Consider the following 22,662-nt stretch of genomic DNA (forward strand, 5'->3'; position numbering starts at 1 on the left):
TTCAGGAAAACCACTTCCAAATGGAGGTGTCGAGTCACAGCTCTAGGAGCTTAGAGATAGTTTGCTTGGAAGTATAGTATAGAAGGCAGAGCAGTAATCAATAAACAATTGTCTAACATGGGAGTCTTTACGGTCCATTTGCTCCAGAGATGAGCATTGGACCAGAGGCATGGCATCTGCCATTGTCCTGTTTCAGCGGTAGCTGGGTTGAGATCATCTGGGAGGTAAGACTTAACATGTGCCATGACCAGCATCTTGAACCACTTCATGATGGCAGATGTAGGTGCCTCTGGGCAATAGCAATTAAGGCACGTTACCTTGTTTTTCTTAGGTACCAGTATGCTAGTGGTCTTCTTAAAGTAAATGGGAACCTCAAATTGAGGCAAGGAGAATATCTGCAAATACCTCAATATAACTAGACCCTTATATCTCCATAAAATACTACAAGCTAAAGATGTTTTATCATCAGCTAATATAGTTACACTGATTTTCAAACCAAATCACATTTCCAAAATAGCTGATAAAAGTATTGAATCTATCCTAAAAATTCCAGATTTAATTCCAATAAAAAAATTCTAGGCTGAAGTATTTATGTGGCTGGAGCATTTAGCCTTGATATAATTTTCCATGCTTCCTTGTGACAAAGGTACATCAGCTAAGATCTCCACAGGCAGCTGAATCTGAGAACCACCCAGATCGTGTTTTAATGTGACAATCAGACTGCAAACCACCCTAATAATAACTTACGATTCTTAAATTCACAATCTTTTGAAAGAATCTTGATTAGGTTTTAGCTTAATGGGGACCCTGTTTACTACATCGGATGAAATTTCTGATTTCTAGATACTTGGCTGAAAAGTAAGTCTTAATTTCCCCAAGGCCATTCATCAGCTATAAGGCACAAGGAACAATTGTGTTGAAATCTCTCTGTTTGTCTGGATGTGCTTTTTCATTGGATGGATATACCACTGCCAAAGCCAAAATTCAACTCCAAAGTGCCTCCAAAAAGAGGTCACTGTGTTGCTGTCCAAACTGGCCAAGGATGGCATATTTCCATTCTGTGGGACATTCATGAGTTAGGTGAGTTGATACAGCCCACCTTTATAGCTCGTGTTACCTTGGCTGCTGCTTACCAATGAGCTACTGTATCACCAGGCACAGCTCCACAGCACTCAAGCAGTTCTTCATCATCATCATCATCAGTAATGTTCTTCATCGCCAAGGCTGTACCATCTCCTAAGTGCTTTGCAGCAACTCACCAAGGCTCCTTGTTTTAAACATAGAAACATAGAAAATAGGTGCAGGAGTAGGCCATTCGGCCCTTCGAGCCTGCACCGCCATTCAGTATGATCATGGCTGATCATCCAACTCAAAACCCTGTACCTGCTTTCTCTCCATACCCTCTGATCCCTTTAGCCACAAGGGCCATATCTAACTTCCTCTTAAATATAGCCAATGAACCAGTCTCAACTGTTTCCTGTGGCAGAGAATTCCACAGATTCACCACTCTCAGTGTGAAGAAGTTTTTCCTCATCTTGGTCCTAAAAGGCTTCCCCTTTATCCTTAAACTGTGACCCCTCATTCTGGACTTACCCAACATCGGAAACAATCTTCCTGCACCTAGCCTGTCCAATCCCTTTAGAATTTTATACGTTTCAATAAGATCCCCCCTCAATCTTCTAAATTCCAGTGAGTATAAGCCTAGTCGATCCATTCTTTCTTCATATGAAAGTCCTGCCATCCCAGGAATCAATCTGGTGAACCTTCTTTTTACTCCCTCTAAGTCTTTCCTCAGATTAGGGGACCAAAACTGCACACAATACTCTAGGTGCGGTCTCACCAAGGCCTTATACAACTGCAGTAGAACCTCCCTGCTCCTGTACTCAAATCCTTTTGCTATGAATGCCAACATACCATTTGCCTTTTTCACCGCCTGCTGTACCTGCATGCCCACCTTCAATGACTGGTGTACAATGATACCCAGGTCTCGTTGCACCTCCCCTTTTCCTAATTGGCCACCATTCAGATAATAATCTGTTTTCCTGTTCTTGCAACCAAAGTGGATAACCTCACATTTATCCACATTAAATTGCATCTGCCATGAATTTGCCCACTCACATCACATAACCTATCCAAGTCACCCTGCATCCTCTTAGCAACCTCCATACAGCTAACACCACTGCCCAGCTTTGCGTCATCCGCAAACTTGGAGATGCTTCATTTAATTCCCTCGTCTAAATCATTAATATATATTGTAAACAACTGGGGTCCCAGCACTGAGCCTTGTGGTACCCCACTAGTCACTGCCTGCCATTCTGAAAATCTAAATATACCACATCCACTGACTCTCCCCTATCCACTCTACCAGTTACATCTTCAAAAAATTCTATAAGATTCATCAGACACGATTTTCCTTTCACAAATCCATACTGACTTTGTCCGAAGATTTCACCTCTTTCCAATTATGCTGTTATCACATCTTTGATAACTGACTCTAGCATTTTCCCCACCACTGATGTCAGACTCACTGGTCTATAATTCCCTGGTTTTTCTCTCCCTCTTTTTAAAAAGAGGGGTTACATTAGCCACCCTCCAATCCTCAGGAACTAATCCAGAATCTAAGGAATTTTGAAAAATTATCACCAATGCATCCACTATTTCTTGGGCTACTTCCTTAAGCACTCTGGGATGCAGACCATCTGGCCCTGGGGATTTATCTGCCTTTAATCCCTTCCATTTGTTACGTACTCGTGACACATGACAGTGGAGCCCTTGTCATGTGACTGGGGTTGAAGCTGTACTGGACTTGAGGTGATGGTCTTGTGATGGTGGAATGATGTCATTTTCCCACCAGTAGAGATCATGTGACAGGTTTTTTTTACAGGTTATAAAAGGTAGACCCCACCCGGTGAGGAGGGGCAGTTCGTGGCTGGATTTGCCAAGTTGACTTCATGCCACTGCGTGTTTGAAGTGATGACGCAGTTTAGTTGAAGGATGAAGTTTTTATTTAATGTCTAAAGTTTAAAAGGTCATTGCCAGCAGGTTCTTTATGATTCTGTTAGTTTGAGAATTAGAGGAGAGTGAAGATTCGAAGTTCGGAAGTTAAAGATCGAGGAGAATCGCTTTCTACGGTGAAACGGGGGCGACCTTTGTTTGATCCTTATTTGGAAGGATTTCGTTGACTATCTTCGTGTTAATCCCTAGGTTTAACTAGAAAGGATTGAAGGTAGTGGAGAAGGAAAGGTCAGTGCCTTTAAGCCGTTCTGTTTCGTGAATTCTTCGTGGGAAGTTCGATGTCAGGGATCGAAGCAAGCGATGTGAAAGAGAACCTAAATCGTCCTGTAAAGTCTCTCCTTTTAAATGGACTGTGAGCATATCGAACTTTTGGCAATACCACTTTAAAGAACTGTTTTTGCAATATCACTTTACGAACTGTTTGGGCTGCCGCTCAGCAGCTGTTTCCGGTTACGGTAGTGTTTGTTTACTTTTGGGGGGTTTGTTTTCTGTGTTTAATAAACGTGTTGTTTGTTATAAGAAACCCTTGCCGATCTCATATATTTATTGTTGCCTGAATACGTAACACATTTACCTAACACCACTTCCCTACTAACATGTATTTCCCTCAGTTCCTCCATCTCACTGGACCCTCGGTCCCTTACTATTTCCGAACGATTATTTATGTCCTCCTTAGTGAAGACAGAACCAAAGTACTTATTCAATTGGTCTGCCATGTCTTTGTTTCCTATGATCAATTCACCTGTTTCTGACTGTAAGGGACCTACATTTGTTTTGACAAATCTTTTTCTTTTCACATATCTATAAAATCTTTTATAGTCAGTTTTTATGTTCCCTGCCAGCTTTCTCTCATAATCTTTTTTCCCTTTCCTAATTAAGCCCTTTGTCCTCCTCTGCTGGTCTCTGAATTTCTCCCAGTCCTCAGGTGTGCCGCTTTTTTTTGCTAATTTATATGTTTCTTCCTTGGACTTGATACTATCCCTAATTTCCCTTGTCAGCCACGGGTACACTACCTTCCCTGGTTTATTCTTTTGCCAAACTGGGATGAACAATTGTTGTAGTTCATCCATGTGATCTTTAAATGCTTGCCATTGCATGTTCACCGTCAACCCTTTAAGTATCATTTGCCAGTCTATTTTAGCTAATTCACGTCTCATACCTTCAAAGTTACCCTTCTTTAAGTTCAGAACCTTTGTTTCTGAATTAACTATGTCACTCTCCATCTTAATGAAGAATTCCACCATATTATGGTCACTCTTACCCAAGGGGCCTCGCACGACAAGATTGCTAACTAACCCTTCCTCATTGCTCAATACCCAATCTAGAATGGCCTGCTCTCTAGTTGGTTCCTCAACATGTTGGTTCAGAAAACCATCCCACACACTTTCCAAGAAATCCTCTTCCTCAGTACCCTTACCAATTTGGTTCACCTAATCTATATGTAGATTGAAGTCACCCATTATAACTACTGTTCCTTTATTGCACGCACTTCTAATTTCCTGTTTAATGCCATCTCCAACCTCACTACTACTGTTAGGTGGCCTGTACACAACTCCCACCAGTGTTTTCTGCCCCTTAGTGTTATGCAGCTCTACCCATATCGATTCCACATCCTCCAGGCTAATGTCCTTCCTTTCTATTGTGTTAATCTCCTCTCTAACCAGCAATGCTACCCCAGCTCCTTTTCTTTCCTGTCTATCCCTCCTGAATATTGAATATCCCTGAATGTTGAGCTCCCATCCTTGGTCACCCTAGAGCCATGTCTCTGTGATCCCAACTATATCATATTCATTCATAACTATCTGCGCATTCAATTCATCCACCTTGTTACGAATGCTCCTCGCATTGACACACAAAGCCTTCAGGCTTGTTTTTACAACACTCTTAGGCCTTATACAATTATGTTTTTGCAGCAACGCCTCTAAAATCACTTCCCTTCATCAGCTGGAAAGACAAGGACAGCAGGTGCATGGAAATATTACCCGCAAGCTTCTACTGAGTCCTGCATTATCATCAGGTGAATATATCACCATTCTTCTCATCACAGGAACTCCCTACGTAAGGAACCACCACAAGGACTGCCTCATAATCAGAGCAACTAAAGAAGGCTAATAAAATCTGCAATCTGCAGCCCCTAAGTGAACTGTGATTTGCAAAGTGATTCTCCTGCTGAGATGGGTTCATTCACTTTGAGTTAATACACCAAAGACTGAACAATAAAATGATAATTGTGGAAAAAATGTTTCACTCACTTCTTTATGGACAGTATCTTTCCCTCTTCATTCTTAATTTCTATTCCTTCCATCCACTTTTCATACAACTCAGATGTCAGAACACTGCCCGGGATATTGCGTAGAAAATCCTACACAAAAAAAAAAATTCAGATTCTTCTCAGTCTTTTGATCACTATTGTTAAAAGTTCAAAAAAACACAAAATATTTTTTTTTAAATCTGATTTTGATTATCCTAAAGAGGGTGAAAAATTACAACACAATTGTCAGAATGAAACAACTCTTACAAGCACAGAGTGGTACAAATATTAAGAAAATGTCAAAGCTATTCTTTAGACAGCTCCCACTACATGTGATTGGGTAATCACTGAAGTTTGATACAGTGCAGTGAGCAGTAACCCAGCAATAGTGCCTAAGTTCCTCTTTAGGGTAGATTTTTGAAATCCTACCTCTGGTAAAGACATGGAAAAACCTATCCTTTTAAGAAATTTTCCTTAATTTTAATTTTCTTGTAGCTATGTTCACTGTTATGTTTACTATGTTCGATATGTTTGTTATGTTCAATATGTTTACTGTTTCTGAAATATATCATTCATATTTAATTCTCTTTCTTAAAGTCTTAGTCGCTGCTAAGAAAACACGAGCTCTCATAAATCAATATTTATTCCAAAATATTTTCTTCCACTGTGTATATTATTTGTAATCCTTAATACATTTCTAATGAAAAGTGCTTCAGTAAACATCATGCACAAGTGTGATTTGGCCTTCACACATTGTGTGCTGATAGAATGCCCTCGTCCATTTCCTTTCGAATCCTTATGAAGGATCTTGCCCTGAAACATTGACTATATATTTCCCTCCATGGATGCTCCCTGACCTGTTGAGTTCCTTCAGCATTTTGTGTGTGTTGCTCAAGATATTCTCAAGAGTGAGTTTTGGAGTGTTCCCATGAAACTTTGTGACATATAATATTTAGTATGCAATGAATACATGTTACATGTAAAAATTTAACTGGTGAGTGGTTTTGGAATTACCCACACTCTGTATGCAATAATAAAGATTTTTTATATAGTGGATAGCAAAAAAGTTGGTAATGAGGCCCCTTTGAGGCATTTCACAGCTAAGCTACATCTATACGGTCACAGATGACAAGGCAAAATTCAACTGGAGCTATTGAGAAACCATTATGAAAATCTTAAAAACAATAAGTTATGTTTGTGTAAAGGAACTAGTGCATGCTCACATAAAATTGTGGATAGATAATTTTCAAATAATTATTATGTTATTGCACAGAAGTATTTAAGAGCTATTCTACAAAAATAGCACAATGTTTGAAAATAATCGGAATAATTTATGTAATTATACTTCTGTTTTTTTAAATTTGAAACATAAGCATGGATCTGCAATCCATGCTTATGTTTCTGATCTGTTCCAAGAAGACAAAGTTCCATGTTGTAAACAGAAGTCTGTCAGATTTCCTCTAATAAAAGAATGCAATACAGTTAGCAAGATTCTGTTATAGTCTGTGCCAGCTTCTCTTTATCCTCTGTGCTTTCAAGACTAAAATCCAAGAGAATATATTTCCATCTTTAAGGCAGAATGAAAATCTTTGCACTTTTGACTGGAAAGGTATAAAAGCTCATACCGTGATGACAGCAGCTGCCACAAACACAGATTCACTGTCCATATGCACCTCATTTCCAGAATTCAGTTTCTCCTTTAGTTCCTTGCAGGTCTTGGCATTTGCCGAACGTCTGAAAATGCCTTTGGTGGAGGGGCCTTCATGGTACAACAAAACAAGCATATCCTGTAGGAAAAAAAAGCGCCAGACTCAATAACAAAAAAAAGATGAGTTACTTTAATGAAGATATTGTCATTAATTCTCCCTTTAAAGTAAAGCATTAACTGAACCCAAGGAGAAGGTTAACCTTAGTCTTAATATTAAGAACACAAGGAGCAGACTGATTGGCCCTTCACCTCTTCTTCACCTTTTTTTATCCGTGTATTATTCCCTTATCCCATGATATACAATAATCTATTGATCTTAATGTTAAACATTGGCCTGGAACCCTGACAACAAAGAAAGGCATAAAACAAGCTTCTATGAAGCTCAATGTTCTTATGTACTATGAAGTACATAAGAACAAAAAAGTTAAAAGAAAAGAATAGGAAAAAAGGAGAAAAGCTAACAGAATGAAAAAGAAAAGAAATTGATATAGTATTTTTGTCCACAGGATGTCCTTCAATAAATCACTTCTGGAGTGAGCCATTACCAACCACGTTCCTTACCATGATTGGCTTTGGAAGGTTACCGTTCTTACAGATGGAGGGCAGCGACAGTCCAAAAAGCTTTCGTGGTGTTATTGGAGACTCTGAGGCAAGACTGCTTTCTGACTGGTTGCTGGAAGTGCGTCTTAGAGCCCAATCTATTATTGACTTCCTCTTTCTAAGAATTTTTGGAGTTGATTCTGGAACAAAACAAGTTAACAAAAGTGGATTGTAGTGATTTAAATATTTAACAGGCCATAAAAGAAAGAACTTACTAGAGAAATACTAATAGTAAACAGAAGTGGGAATTGTCACAAAGGATGCAACTAAAGTATTGCATTAGATATTACTGTTTTGTTGGTCCTCTAGGTTTCGTGTAGTGAAATACTTAAACTTCCATGTTATATAACATAGGTAGGGTTTAGCTGGCGCAAAATGTAATATCGATGGGATTAACATGTTCAGACTCTGTTAGCTGCATGAAGGCCCACATTTAACAAGCTTGATGTTGCTTCAATCTAATTCTATCTAGAAGTGGAGTCCAAGCAGAAATACACAACAATTTGGCACAAAGTTGGTAGTGTGAAAAGAGTTGTGTGGGAAACTTAATTATTTAGGAAATGTTCAGAATTTGTGTTGTGGCATGTGATTCCGGTAGGTTATATACTTAACTCAAGTTAACCTGACCTGAGTGCCTTTGATGCTGATGTACCACCTGAATAACTATCGTCACATATGCACTCATCAATTTGATGACAAATTTTCAACACAATGAGTAACAAATTCTGCCGAAGTGCTTTAAAGTATCATCCCTAACTTTGATGGAAGAATCAAATGAACTCACAAGAAATAATGTAAATCAAGGTGAATAAAAGGACATTTTGATGGAGATTTAACCTTAGTTTTAATACAATACTCATATTTCTTAAGAAAAAGCAAATTAAAACACTGGATACTGTTCAACTTAAGCCCAGGTGATAGAGTTGCTGATTGCAAACTTCTGAGATGTGAACCCAAGTGTGGGAAAGCACAGGGATAGCCTATCTGGAAATAATCTGTAAAACAAAAGTATAACTTTATATAACAGAAGTTATAGGTCCGTGTGCAGTTCTGGTCACCGCACGGTTAGGAGGATGCGATTCCATTGGGAATGGTGCAGAGAAGAAATGCCAGGTTGGAACTTCTTCTCAATGAAGAGAGACAAAATGTGTTTTGACTAGAGGTGGTTTGGTGGGGGCAGGTGAATGAGGAAGCTGACTGAGGTAATCAAAATTAGGAGAGGAATGAATATTTGGATTGTGATAAATTTGTCTCTTTAACATCCAGACGATAACTTGGAATCCGGGACTCTACCTGAGATGATGGTAGATAGAAATACTCTCTCAAATTTTAAGAAACATTTAGAAGGACACATGGAACAGATGGGATATTTGTACAGTGCTGGAAATTGGTATTAGTACAGCGAGATACTAGCTGGCCTGTAGAGAGACGATGGGCCAAAGGGTCTGTTAGCATGTTGAATGGAGTTTATGGGCCCATTCATATTTAATAGCACACATTTTCCCCATGATATTACAGATACAAGCTCTCAATGTTAATACAGGTTGAGTACCTCTTATCCAAAATGCCTGGAGCCGGAAGTGTTTCCGATTTCAGATTTCGGAATGTATAATGAGATAGCTTGGGATCGTCATTAATTCTGACCTTACGTGCTAAGCAGTTTTTGTCTTACACTTGTTCATCACGCATCCAGTGTATACTGAAGCAGCTGTTCAGCATGTTCGATTTTCATCAGCAAAGATCTTGGCAAATTCATCAATGAATTTATCCGCTGGTTCATGATCTGCTGATGCTTTATCACCACAAATCTTATTAAATTATTAAATGCTGTGCTTCTTCTTAAATTTCTGCAACCAAGCTGCTGAGTATTCATAGTTACCTTCAGTTTTCAGTTCACCGTGATAGATCTTTGCTTGTTTCATGATCAGCCTGCCGTTAAGCAGCACATGTTCACTCCGACACTGATGAATCCGCTCTTTCCATACACAATCGAGGTCTTCACTTTTCACTCTATACAGTGTCTCTCTATTTCTTATTAACTTCTGTTCATTAGGTATGTGAGGCCACTTCTCAGGACTGTCTGTGGTGTACAGTAACCTGCACATTGCCTGGGAACCTTCTTAGCAACTTATGGAATTTTCCATCGGTGACGTCAAGTCAACACTCAGAAAAGAAAATTGGATTTCGGAGGTTTTCAGATTTTGGAACTTCAGATAAGGGGGTACTAAACCTGCGCACACTAACAAAGCTGCAATGGAGCTATATACACACAGGAGTCGTTTGCATGCCAACATGGTGAAGAATCTTAACTTCGCTACAGACAACTACAAAGGAGCCCAAGGGACACTCGCAAACCACTTCAATTAAAACTGTTACAAAGAGTAAACAACCTCTTCGACCAGAGCAACAGGAAGAAATTATCTCCAAACATGCATGTTCTGTTCCAACATTAAAATAGCAATCTTATCTCAAAGGATTTCTCAATTACATGATATTATAATTGTTTTACTTGAACTTAGACCTCTGCTCTAAGACCAGGCGGAACAGAAGGTTCCAGTTTTGATTGCGTGATCTTTGCTAACTTGGATGAAACTGTATTTGGAATACACACAAACGGTCTCTGGGGTAGGCTGGGAAAATCACCAAGAATCCCCAAGTCTGCTTTACTTAAATATATTCTAAATGGAAATTACCTAGTATTTGAATGCTGCAACATTCCACGATTATGGGAGTTTCTAAACTGAGCTGAGAATTTGAAAGTAGGAATTGATCTTCTTTTATAACTTTATTTCCTTTTCAGAACCCAAGCTTCTGTTTCTCCTGGTGATGCAAGGGTATTGGAACCTGCTGTAGCAGTTAACTGTTACACTACCTGAGACTGTTGATTTTATACTCTACTGCACGTAGTGGCCATGTTATTAGGGGCTTCTGTACCTAATAAAGTGGCCACTGAGTGTATGTTCATGGTCTTCTGCTGCTGTCGTCCACTCACTTCAAGGTTCATTGTGTTGTGCTTTCAGAGATGGCGCTGTTGTAAAGGGCAGTTATTTGAGTTAATGTTGCTTTCCTGTCAGCTTCAACCAGTCCGGCATTCCTCCTCTGAGCTCTCTCATTAACAAGGCGCTTTTGCCCATAGTACTGCCACTCTCTGGATATTTTTAGCTTCTCACAGCATTCTCTGTAAACTCTAGAGACAGGTGTGAGTGAAAATCCCAGGAAATCTGCAGTTTCTAAGAAACTCAAACCATCCTGCTGGCACCAATAATCACTCCACGGTCAAAGTCACTTAGAACACATTTCCTCACCCATTCTGATCTTTGGTCCGAACAACAGTTGAACCTCTCGATCATGTTTGCATGCTATTATTCATTGAGTTGCTGCCACATAATTGGCTGATTAGATATTTGCATTAATGAGCAGGTGTACAGATATACATAATAAAGTGGCCTCTGCATGTATATTTAACAATGCACTGAAACTTGTCCCAAGGCATTGTAGACCTCTGATTCCAATCATTATATCTGAAGTGAGCAACATCTCAGCAATTCACCTTTCTTCCCATAGTTATTGGCAATGATTGACCACAGGTTTTTCAAACACTGAGCCATATCTGACCTTGCTCTCATGAAGCTATACATTGCATTCTTTGGCCCCAGATAATGAATATTGTGGATTACTCTCCTAGGAAGGAGAAATTAATTTTAACAGTCAAACTGCAGAAGCCATGAGTCTAGTATATGTTAATTGACCCACAGCAATATCTGTTTTAGGTACTGGTAAAATAGGATACTGACAGTCAACAGGCTTATAACCAAAATCATACAATAATGGCAATAAACGTGTCAATGCAGACCGAAGTCATTTTCTCAGATATTCTACCACGAGTATTTGAAAATTGATATTTATTGTTCATTTAAGAAAGCAGATTTCCTCAGACTTTTTGTCAATTTCAAGTTGTGCAATTGTTTGAAGAATCACTTTCTACCAGAGGATCCTTAACAATGGAGTTCATTTTGTATAACCTCATACATGTTGTAAGTTGAGGGATATGAAAGAAATTGCAAAAGATACGTGAGATGGGACTGTAATCAAGGAGGTAATGTTGGGTGTAATTTTAAATGGAGTTGCTTGCCGACATGACCCTAGTTTGATATCCATCTGAAATAGAATGGAAATGGCAGCTAACCAGATTATTTTCGGGTGATGGTTCGGCAGAACCTCAGGAACAGAAACCAACACCAGATGAGCTAAAGAGGAATTAATAATAATATTGCAATTGGAAAGTTGTACATTTGGATGGGCAGTGCAGAGAAGGAAAAATAAAATCTACAGCATGAAAAGCCCAAAATTTCCCTATTAGACTTCACAAAGAATATTTCATACAATTAGAAGCTATAACTATTTGATCTCCATCCAACTAGACTCTTTCCCAACCATCTTCACCAAGTAGGAAAAACATTATGATTTATCTGCTCCAGCCAGAAGTTAAAGCTGCAGTCTGGTTCCACAGACCATCACAAAATGACTTGCATACTTGAAGAAGGGGCCCCATCACTGGCTCAGAATAAGTCAAAATAGCCCGAGATGTTTATTGGCAAGTAAGTGACCCATAACTCTTAACTCATTCCGTGTGTGGGCATGTTAAAATCATCTCCAAGCCCAGAAAATACAGAGACATTAGAAAACTCTTTGTCTTAGCCAGTCTCTTCCATTCCCCAATTAACCTAACTGTCCACTTAACCAAATAATCAGCATCTCCTTGGTATGTGGGACGAAACCAGAGCATTATGAAGAAAACCTCCAGTCACAGGGGAGAACATGTGGACTCCATTCAGACAGCAGACTAGAATCAGTGAAACTGTGAGATCGTGGCACTACCTGCAACATCGATGTTTCTATCTATCATAGCTGCTTCTCTGTGTCATTCTTAAATCGACACAGTGTTGGTGTCTGTGCCTGACTCAAGAACCACTGGCCTTTCAGAATGATCACTCATTCACCCATCTGCAGCTCCTAAACACTTTTCATATGATTCCTGCATTATGTCTTCACCATTCTTTTCATGAAGTCTTTTTTCTAAGTATTAAACAGCATGTGAAAATTGCCTTCTGTCCTCTTCCTTTCCAAACCTGATGAAGGGTCTTAGCCCTAAACACCTATTGTTGGTTTCCTTCATGGATACTGCCTAATCTGCTGAATTCCTCCAGAATGTTTTCGTGTGTTGCTCAGGATTTCCAGCGTCTGCAAAATCACCTGTGTCATTGAAGGTGAAAATAATGACATCATTCAAAGGTCGTCTTCCACTACGGAGGACCTTTGGCTCTTTATCCTATCCTCTATGTTATTTTAATGTTTTTATTGTGAATTATCTCTTCATTTCATTTACTATTCACATATCTTGTCAAGGTATTCATCCTTTCCAAGCAAAAATGCCAAATTCTCACTAGTCTGTGCTGATGGTTCAGACCACACACGAGGGATCAGTCACGCGGCTAATCGTTGCTTCGCCCCCATGCATCTTTTGTTCCTGGCTTCTTAACTGCCCACAATAAAGTATGATCAGAACTTTCATAGCAAACCTTCGACCAGCCTAGCGGATCTCATCTCCTGTCACTTTTTGTAGGGATCTACATTTTGTTGCTACTACTTCCTTTCCCTGATCATTGTCACACCTCCCTCAGACCCATTAATAACATCAGCACTGGAACCATTTCCAGCCATCATATAATCGTAATTTTTATTCTCAAGAGAATTCTTGCCTAAACTAGGTGGAGAATGGAATAACTTCAGCTTGAAAACCCAATCTTGAAGAGCTGGGACACGTTTGCATGGACCAGAGCCTCCAAACACTGATGGGCAGGTTATGTGTTGGTAATCATAATTGTTGTCAATGAATTCAAACCATCTTTGCAAAGATGAAGGGGTGCTGCATTGTTTGAACTGTGTTAGTTAAGAGAAGATGGTGAACCAAAAAGGATGAACGTGATCTAATTTGATGTCATTAATACTTAAAGCAGAGAATTCACCTCCCATCATCCATCAACTAAGAAAAGCTTACCTAGTCATTATTGTAATAACTGCCGTAAGTGTCCTCAAGATAACAGCCTCTGCACTTGGACCATTTTTACAGCAAGCCAAGCAGGGGCTCTTTAGTTGAAAACCTATCCCCATTACACAATAAATGTTGCTGATTATTTCATCCTTTACTCTACTCACCTCTGATCATATGAATATCCGGATGGGGTCTTAGCTTCAGAATAAACTGACATTGCTTAGACTTTGGGAGATCTTCGAGGAGGACAACCCTGTTACTACCCAGGGAGTAGACATTACCATCAGATTGCTCCACATGTGCAGTAAAGTCTCTGACACAGTTCATGATAACACTAAATGGTTGCTCGTGACCTGAAACACAAATTGGAAAGCTCAGTCTTTTTGTTTGTTACAACATACATCCTAAAATGAAAGAGTCGTTTACCCTTAAATTTCTAAGCAACATCAATATTAGAATCTCCTCAGATAATGGATGTAGGATATTCCATGATACATGTCCAAAAAATATTAATGTAGTTCTCCAGTGAATGATCTGAATGAACCCTCGATGAACAAAATCTGAACAAATAACTGACCATGCATTTCACTTTTGCTTGTGGAACAAATTATCAATGGTTATCAACAGTAATGTGATACTACTACTTTGTTTAGAGGTGTACCCTTGGCGTCCAATCTCGCTTCAGAAACATATTGATCATCTATTCAAAGTACAGCTGGGCAAATCTAAAACTGGGCATTGGCAAGTTAGGCAACATTGCATTCAGCCTGACAATGAACATAAATCACCCACCTCTATGAGAAAAAAAAAAGCAACAGCCATAATATCATTCTAAAGTTTATGTTTGGAATATCGTTGGGTGAGAGAGAGGGATCGGGGGATTGTGAAAGGAGCAAAGGCAGATCGAATGGCGATAGAGGTGAGAGGAGCAACATTGCAACCAAAAGTGGTAAAGTACTAACTATAATTCCAGAAAAGAGTGACCTGGTACAGTGAATGGATGGATCCTTAATACAAAATTGTGTCCTGGAATGATAATAATAATATTAATCAATGTCATCATCATTCTCTTCTTCCATTTCCTCTTCTTCTTTCATGGTAGCAATGCCAAGGAAGGAATTGGAGCCTCTTATGCAAATGAAGCAGGAAGTTGCTGTCCAGACAAGCAGATGCACACCCGTCACTTACACAGGGCTTTTGTATGAACCCAATGCATGCTGTTGATGTTCTTGCTACAATCTCAAATACTCTTCCTCAGCTTTGGGCATCACGGTCCAGAGATTTCAAGGATCAATAAAGATTTCGAACTTCTTTGACTAATCTGTGAGCGCATCCTTGAATTATTTTCTCTACCTACTTGATACCTCTGAGAGGACTTGGAACAGAATGTTAAATTGAGGATTCTAGTGTCAGGCTTGTGAATTAAGTGGCCAGTCCAACACATCATCTGGTAGTAACCAGCATGAGAACACTAACTTTGTTTCAGTTGGCCTTCAAGTAAAGTTGGAGATTTACAGAGGCAGTGTTTTGCCAGTTCCCTGTGATGTCTGCTGTAGATCTCAGGTGTTCAGAGGAAGGCAGTGATTACTACTGCCTCTCTAATAATGAGGTTCGTGCCAGGTTTAAGGTCTTGATTTTCAAATCCGCATCACCTCGATCAACTAAAGATCGTGCTGGTACATTTGGTGATGATTTTCATTGTCATTAACACCTTTGAGGATAGACAGCTGCTGAGGTTTAGGAACTGGACAACATTTTCCTGAGTCTTTTTGTGATCCTTTATTCTAAGAAGGTAGATTGAGATTAAGGCCTGACCTGTTGTGTGCATTGGTGAATCAGTTGACACTGTCTCTTTGATCTTGCTTCTGGAGTGTAATTGCCATAAGTTGAACTGTATTTCATTAGTTGTGAAGATGATCTCTTCTCCAGAGGGAAGCTTGTTGGAAATGAGGTTCAGCATTGAACTGAGAACATTGTGAAAAGCGTATGGCAATGGTGGAGCCTTTTTTGATATCAGTCTTCACTGTGACCAGTGCCTAGGAGCCAGATGTCAGCAAGCAATCTAATTCAGGGGAATTCTCTGACTCTGATCAAATTCAGATTCAACTCCAACAGTAGCAGCTTTCCATCAGTAATTGCAGGAAGCCCTGCTGATTTTTATCGTTCATGCTGAAAAAACAAATCACAACATCTCAGCTTCTGTTTTGATATTGTTTAGGTAACTCAATCCAGCAGGATTGACCCGGGTGTGAATAACCCATTACCTCACCAATTTTACCCAGTTGGTAATCAGGTGCCAAAAGATATATTCCACCTCCATATGGAAGTAAAGCCTTTCCTTTTTAACATGCCTTTGCTTTGCTGAACACATCACCTCAATACCTAAAAAGATGAAAATACTGTTCGGTACAAGACTCACCAATCAGGGGGTAGGGTGCTGCCTCTTTTCCCGAAATCACCCAAAGCTGGTAATTACTTGCACTATCCTGTTTGTTTTCAAAAAGAAAATTTAAAAAAAATTAGTACATGTAAATTGTTTCCAGTCCACAGGAATGTAGATTGGCAAACAGTACCTTAAAATGATTGGGAAAAGCCCACAATCAACAGAGAAAATTAAACAAGTAACTTGAAGGAAGTTAACTCATACCCTTCTTTAGGAAGTAATTGCACAGGCAGGACTGGGGTTGGAGAGAGTATATACCGTACCCTTAAAATGTTAGAGGGCAGGTTTCATTTCATAGGGCAAGGTGGCTCTCCGTCAGTTACTTGTACATGAGGAACTGAAAGAAAAGAGTGCTGGACACATGCTTCTTATCAACTGGGAGTTGTATTTCTTCCTCACAGGGACAAGAATTGGCCTGTGTTTGTCCAACTGGGCACAAGTTATAGTTCAGCAGGTAGTGGAAACGTGTTTTTTTTTAATTGGGAAAAGGAGATAATAAAGCTTGTTGTTAGTGTGGGGAAAGAGATGAGGAGGGAGGGAGCCAGGCAGATCTTTAACCTCAATGAACAAATGTTGGGAGGCCAAGTTCTGAGCTCATTGCGATCTGGGAGATTCAAAGGAACCTCTGTCATGAAGGAAAGAGAATGATAGTTCAATAACCAGATTTTTGTTCATTTAAGATAAAGTTCTTGAACTTCCTTACAAGACCAAAGCCTGACTGTTCTTGAAAGGGGCGAGCTTGTGCTATTGGCCTCTTAGTGCAGAGAAGGGGTCGAGTGGGATGGGGAGTATAAAGAGTAATGAGCAGATAGTCTACCAGTTTGAATTGAATTGAATTGACTTTATTACTTACATCCTTATTTATATCAGGAGTAAAAATATTTATGTTACGTCTCCATCTCAATGTGCAATGTGCAATTACAGTAATTTATTATAAATATTATATACACCAGGACAGTCAATACAACATAGAAATACAGTTGCGTCAGCATGAATTAATCAGTCTGACGGCCTGGTGGAAGAAGCTGTCCCGGAGCCTGTTGGTCCTGGCTTTTATCCTGTGGTACTGCTTCCCAGATGGTAGCAGCTGGAAAAGTTTGTGGTTGGGGTGACTCAGGTCTCCAATGATCCTTAGGGCCATTTTTACACATTTGTCATTGAAAGTGCCCTGAATAATGGGAAGTTCACATCTACAGATGTGCTGGGCTGTCTACACCACTCTCTGCAGAGTCCTGCGATTTAGGGACGTATAGTTCCCATACCAGGCAGAGATACAGCCAGTCAGGATGCTCTCAATAGTGTCCCTATAGAAAGTTCTTAGAATTTGGGGGCCCATAACAAACTTCTTCAACTGTCTGAGGTGGAAAGAGGCGGGGTTGTGCCTTTTTCATGCCAAGGTCATAATGTACACACCACGTGAAATCCTTGGTGATGTTTATGCTGAGGAACTTAAAGCTGTTCACCCTCTCAACCCCAGATCCATTGATGTCAATAGGGGTTAGCCCGTCTCCATTCTTCCTGTAATCCACAACCAGCTCCTTTGGTTTTGCTACATTGAGGGAGAGGTTGTTTTCTTGACACCACTGTGTCAGTGTTTCTTACATTTGCTGGTAGAAAATGATTTTATTTGATTATTACAGCCTGAATGAATTTACTTTTAACAGTTTGATACCGAGCCAGGTTTGGCCGCCTTTTCCTATGGGTGAAACCCACACTATTTGAAGAATAGGTTCTTAGTTTAGAAAATTATGAGGGTCCTGTCAATTGTGAATCTCACACCAAATGTCCCCATTTCACTAGTCCAGCAGCTCCAATACCATACCATATCCTGTGAAATCTACTACATCCCAATCATATTTAGTGATCAGGTTTTGATTTAAAAAATTCAATATATGCTAGAATATCTAGGCATTAAGGTACTTAATACAGAAACAGAAAGGGAAGAGTCACTCTAGTGGTGGTGTTTTATAGATCAACCAATATTCAGCAGGAAATTGAGGAGCAGATGTAGAGAAATTGTTTATAATTGTAGGAATAAAAGGAATGCATTAATGGGAGATTTTAATTTCCCTAGTATTGACTAGGTCAACTACAGTTTTCAAGAACTGGACGAGGTGAAATTTGTGAAATAGGTCCAGAAAAATTTCTTGATTCAATACATAGAGGGTCTTGCTTGGAAATATGCCATTCTGGACCTAGTCTTAAGTAACAAGACCAGCCAAGTAACTGAAGTGGCAGTCGGAGCATTTTGGCTTTAGTGACCATAACTGTATTATATTTAATAATTGAAGGAAAAGCTTAGGTCATCTCCACAGATAAGCATTCTAACCTGGAGCAGGGCTAAGTTTGGGATAACGAGACATAATCTAGCAAAGGTCAACTGGGTAAGAAAATAACAAATTGCAAGTGGGAGGCATTTAAGAGTCTAATACAAAGAATTTAGAAGCAACATATTCCTACTAGGAAAACAAATGAGTTTAGCAAACCAGAGCCTCACTATCAAGAGATAGGGAGGCTCTGGTCAAGAACAAGAATGAAGCTTACACTGCGATTTGAAGGTCAAGGATGAGTGAATCACTTAATGATTATAAAATGGTTAAGATTATTGTGAAGAGGGAAATCAGGAGGGGAAGGAGAGAATATGAGGTGGATCTGGTAAGTAGGTTAAGGAAAATCCCAAGAGGTTCTATGGCAATATTACGAGTAAAAGAGAGGCTAAGGGAAAAGAACATCTGCTCAGAAATCAACCAGACCATCTATGTCATGAGCCGCAGAAGCTGGGTGGGATTTTTAACCAAAATTTCCCGACATTTTTACTGAGGTTTAAATCACGGTTGCTCAAGCAGTAAGAGAAACAAGTGGAGATGTAGGACATTCGTATTACCAGACAGAAGGTAGTTGTGCCCTTCCAGCACATTAAGGGCCTCTGCATCCTCAGCCGTTGTGGAAGGAGAGAGAGGAAATTGTGGAGGCCCCTGTGGAAGTAATTCCTTCATTGCACAGGATTCAATAATCCCTTCTTTTCTTCACAGGAGCCTCAACAATTCGGGAACAACTTCCTCCCCTCTGCCATCAGATTTCTGAATTGATGATGAATTCATGAACACCACTATCTTATTCCTCTTTTTCTGCACTACTCATTTAATTAAATTATGTATAGATATACCTCTGATTGTAATTTATAGTTTTTTTTTATTATCTATTATAATGTTCTGCTGCTGCAAAACAACATATTTCATGACCTACGACAGTGACAGTAAACCTGATTCTGAATCATTGTTCACCACTGGTGACGTGAAATTCCTGAAGATTGGAAAGTGGCTAATGTATTGCTGTTGTTTAAAAAGCATAGCAAACATAAACTAGGGAACTACAGGCTGGTCATCAGTAACTGGGAAACTCCCAGAGGGCACTCTGAGGGATAGGGTCAAACAGCATTTGGATAGACAGAGTCCGATTAGGAGGAGTCAGTATTGCTTTGTGTGTGGCAAGTCGTACTTGACAACACTTTTGAAGTTTTGTGAAGAAGTTATGAGAGATATAGGTATGCAAGCAGGCTTTTTTCCACTGTGGTTTGGTGAGATTACAACTAGAGGTCACAGGTTAAGGGTGAAAGGGGAACACGAGGGGAAACAACTTCACTCAGAGGGTGCTGAGAGTGTGGAATGAGCTGCCAGCTTAAGTGGCGGATGCAATTTCAATGCTTAAAGAGAAGTTTGTATAGAAACATGGATGGGAAGGGTGTGGAGGGCTATGGTCTGAGTGCAGGTTGGTGTGTTTAGGCAATTTAAATGGTTTGGCATGGACTAGATGGGCCAACTGGCCTTTTTGTGCTGTAGTTTTCTATGACTCTAAGTAAACAATACGGTAGATGAAGGTAGAGCAGTGGATGCTATCTATTTGGACTTAAGCAAGACCTTTGACAAGGTCCCACATGGTACACTAGCCTGGAAGGTTAGGTCCCATAGAATCCAAGGAGAGCTGGTGAGATGGATTCAAAACTGGCTCAGAAGTAGGAAGCAGAGGGTGATGTTTGAAATGTGTTAATCGGAATGGAGGCCAGTGGCCAGTGGTGCTACTCTGGGGTCAGTGGGGTCGGACCATTGTTATTTATTACTTACATAAATGATTTGGAGGAGAATACACAAGGCTTGATCAGCAAGTTGGCAGATGACATGACATTAGGATGTGCTGTTGACAGTGAAGCCCATTATGGTAGATTGCAAGGGGACCATTGAGTGGCAAATAGATTTCAATATAGATAATTGTGAAGTGATGCATTTTGGAAATCCAAACCAATGTAGGACGTACACTATGAATGGGAGGGCACAAGGGAGTATAATGAAACAGAGGCCTAGGAGCACATTGATCTTTGAAAGCAGGTAAACAGGGTGGTAAATAAAGCATTTGATACACTGGCATTGAGTAAAAGAGTTGGGATATGTGTACTTGGGAGTTGTAGAAGGTGTTGGTGAGTCAGCACTTGGAGTACTATATACAGTTCTGGGCATCTTGTTATAAGAAAGATGTTGCTAAATTGGAAAGAGTGCAGAGAAGATGTACAAGGATGTTTCCAGGATTACAGAGCATGACTTATAGGAAGAGGATGGGCAGGCTTTGCCTTTATTCCTTGGAATATAGGAGAATGAGGGGCAAATTATGAGAGGTATAGATAAGGTAGATGGTTTTTTCCTATGGTAGGGAGTCCAAAACTAGTGGCATTGATTTAGGATGAGAGGTGGGACACTTAAAGAGGCACCTTTTTTTCACTCAGAGGGTGGTAACTCCATCTGATGATTTGACAGCTGAAGAGGTTGAGTTAGGTACATTCTTCTTCTTCATGTGCCTTATGCATTACACGCTTGGGCGATCAAGGCTCTCCACATCGAACGATCCCTCGCAGCGTCAATGGTATCTCACACATTTAGATTTGTTAGTTCTTTCACTGTGTCTGTATATTTTCATCTTTGCCTTCCTCTTCTGCGTTTCCCAGGCATATAGCCTTGTAATGTAAGGCATTCTGTTTCGCCTTTCTCATGACATGGCCTAGGAAATTAAGTTTCCTCTCATTTAATGTTCTCATTAAAGATCTTTTTGTATGGGCACGTTGGAGTACTGTCTCATTAGTTACCCTATCTCTACATGATATTTTCAGCATTCTTCTAATAAACCATTTTTCTGTTTCTTCTAAGTTTCTTTGGAGTTCTTGTATTTCAGAAGCATACAGCAAGATAGACCAGATGTAACATTTTAGTAGCCTAAGCCTTGTTGTCATAGAAATGTGTCTGTTGAAAAAATGGGTTTCATTTTTTGGAAGTTGGTTTTGGCAATGGCAGTTCTTCTTTTTATTTCTACTTTACTTCTAGCATCTTGTGATATAAAGCTACCAAGGTAATTAAAGCTGGTCTTTTGTTCAGTCTCTTGGTTATCAATGTACAATTGGCAGTTGGGAGAATCGTGCTGTTTTGATATTACCACACGTTTGGTTTTTTTTATGGTTGATGGTTAGACCAAAATCTGCACTTGTTTGTATTACTTTGTCTAGGTGGATTTGTAGGTCTTCTGCAGCACTTGCTATTAGGATTGTATTGTCTGCATATCTTATATTGTTGATGTTATCACCTCCAATTTTTATCCCACCTAGGTCTTCTATTTCTCTGAGAATCATTTCACTATAGATATTAAATAATTCTGGTGGGGCAACGCATCCCTGCCTAACTCCTTTTTGAATTTTAGTCCAAATGCTTATATTATCATCAATTTTTACTGCAGCCGTTTGATTCCAATATAAATTTTGAAGGTACATTAAGTATCATTAAAGAAGCATTTAGATAAGTACACAAGGAGCAGGGTCGAACACAGGAATTTGGGACTGTGGTTGGCATTGACTCATTGACTTAGGGCCATGCTGTATTGCTCTATGACTTTATGACTATCATTTAGTTTGCTGTTGCAAGTGCAGATATTTCACACTAATAAATCAAACTTTGCGAGCTTCAACATAAACAACATCTAAACCCTGAGTGTTATCAGGCTCCCTTTACTTAAAGCCATAAAAGAACAGCTTAGAAAGTACACCGTTACTACTGAACTAGGTAAAAAAATTCTGCATTGCATGCTATAAATTCTTATCAGCAGAATCTTCAAGCATGAAATGGAAAGTAAATTTCCAAACATGAAGCACACTAAGTTTAAATCAAAATTGATCAGACAATAGGGGCTGACACTATCAAATCATACAGATCTACTATATTGGAATCTGCTCTGTAAAAATATATGTTATCTGAGTCACAACTTTTTGGTCGAAGCAATGCCAAACAGGATCTGCTAATTCATAGGTAATAACTTTGTATCCAGCACACACAGCATCACACATGGCTACAGGGGCAAAGTATTGCTCGCAAAATAACTTCAATTGCTGAGCTGGCTCCTCAAGTTTACTAGCTTACAAAGGCCCTTTGATGTTCCTCTGAGCAGCTACAGTTTGTTCAAGATTCAGTCCAGATTAGTGGCTGAACATCAGCATTTTCAAAACCACCTGTGAGATGCATGCTTGAGAAATCCAGATATACAACGTACAGATTATCAGGTGT

The 22,662-nt window shown here is 39.6% G+C and overlaps 1 protein-coding gene across 1 annotated transcript in view; it reads right to left on the reverse strand.

Moving 5' to 3' along the window:
* The window catches only part of arhgap20b (Rho GTPase activating protein 20b), a 99,940-nt gene that overhangs the window by 13,208 nt on the left and 64,070 nt on the right, over window positions 1-22,662 (reverse strand). The window contains exons 8-12 of the mRNA XM_059976988.1: window positions 16,046-16,112; window positions 13,791-13,979; window positions 7,536-7,714; window positions 6,892-7,053; window positions 5,268-5,377 (exon numbers count right to left, since the gene is read on the reverse strand). Coding sequence (XP_059832971.1) covers window positions 5,268-5,377; window positions 6,892-7,053; window positions 7,536-7,714; window positions 13,791-13,979; window positions 16,046-16,112 — 707 coding nt within the window. The remainder of the gene's footprint in view (window positions 1-5,267; window positions 5,378-6,891; window positions 7,054-7,535; window positions 7,715-13,790; window positions 13,980-16,045; window positions 16,113-22,662) is intronic.

Source organism: Hypanus sabinus, chromosome 8 (genome assembly GCF_030144855.1).
Source record: "Hypanus sabinus isolate sHypSab1 chromosome 8, sHypSab1.hap1, whole genome shotgun sequence".
In the NCBI taxonomy this organism is placed as follows: domain Eukaryota; kingdom Metazoa; phylum Chordata; class Chondrichthyes; order Myliobatiformes; family Dasyatidae; genus Hypanus; species Hypanus sabinus.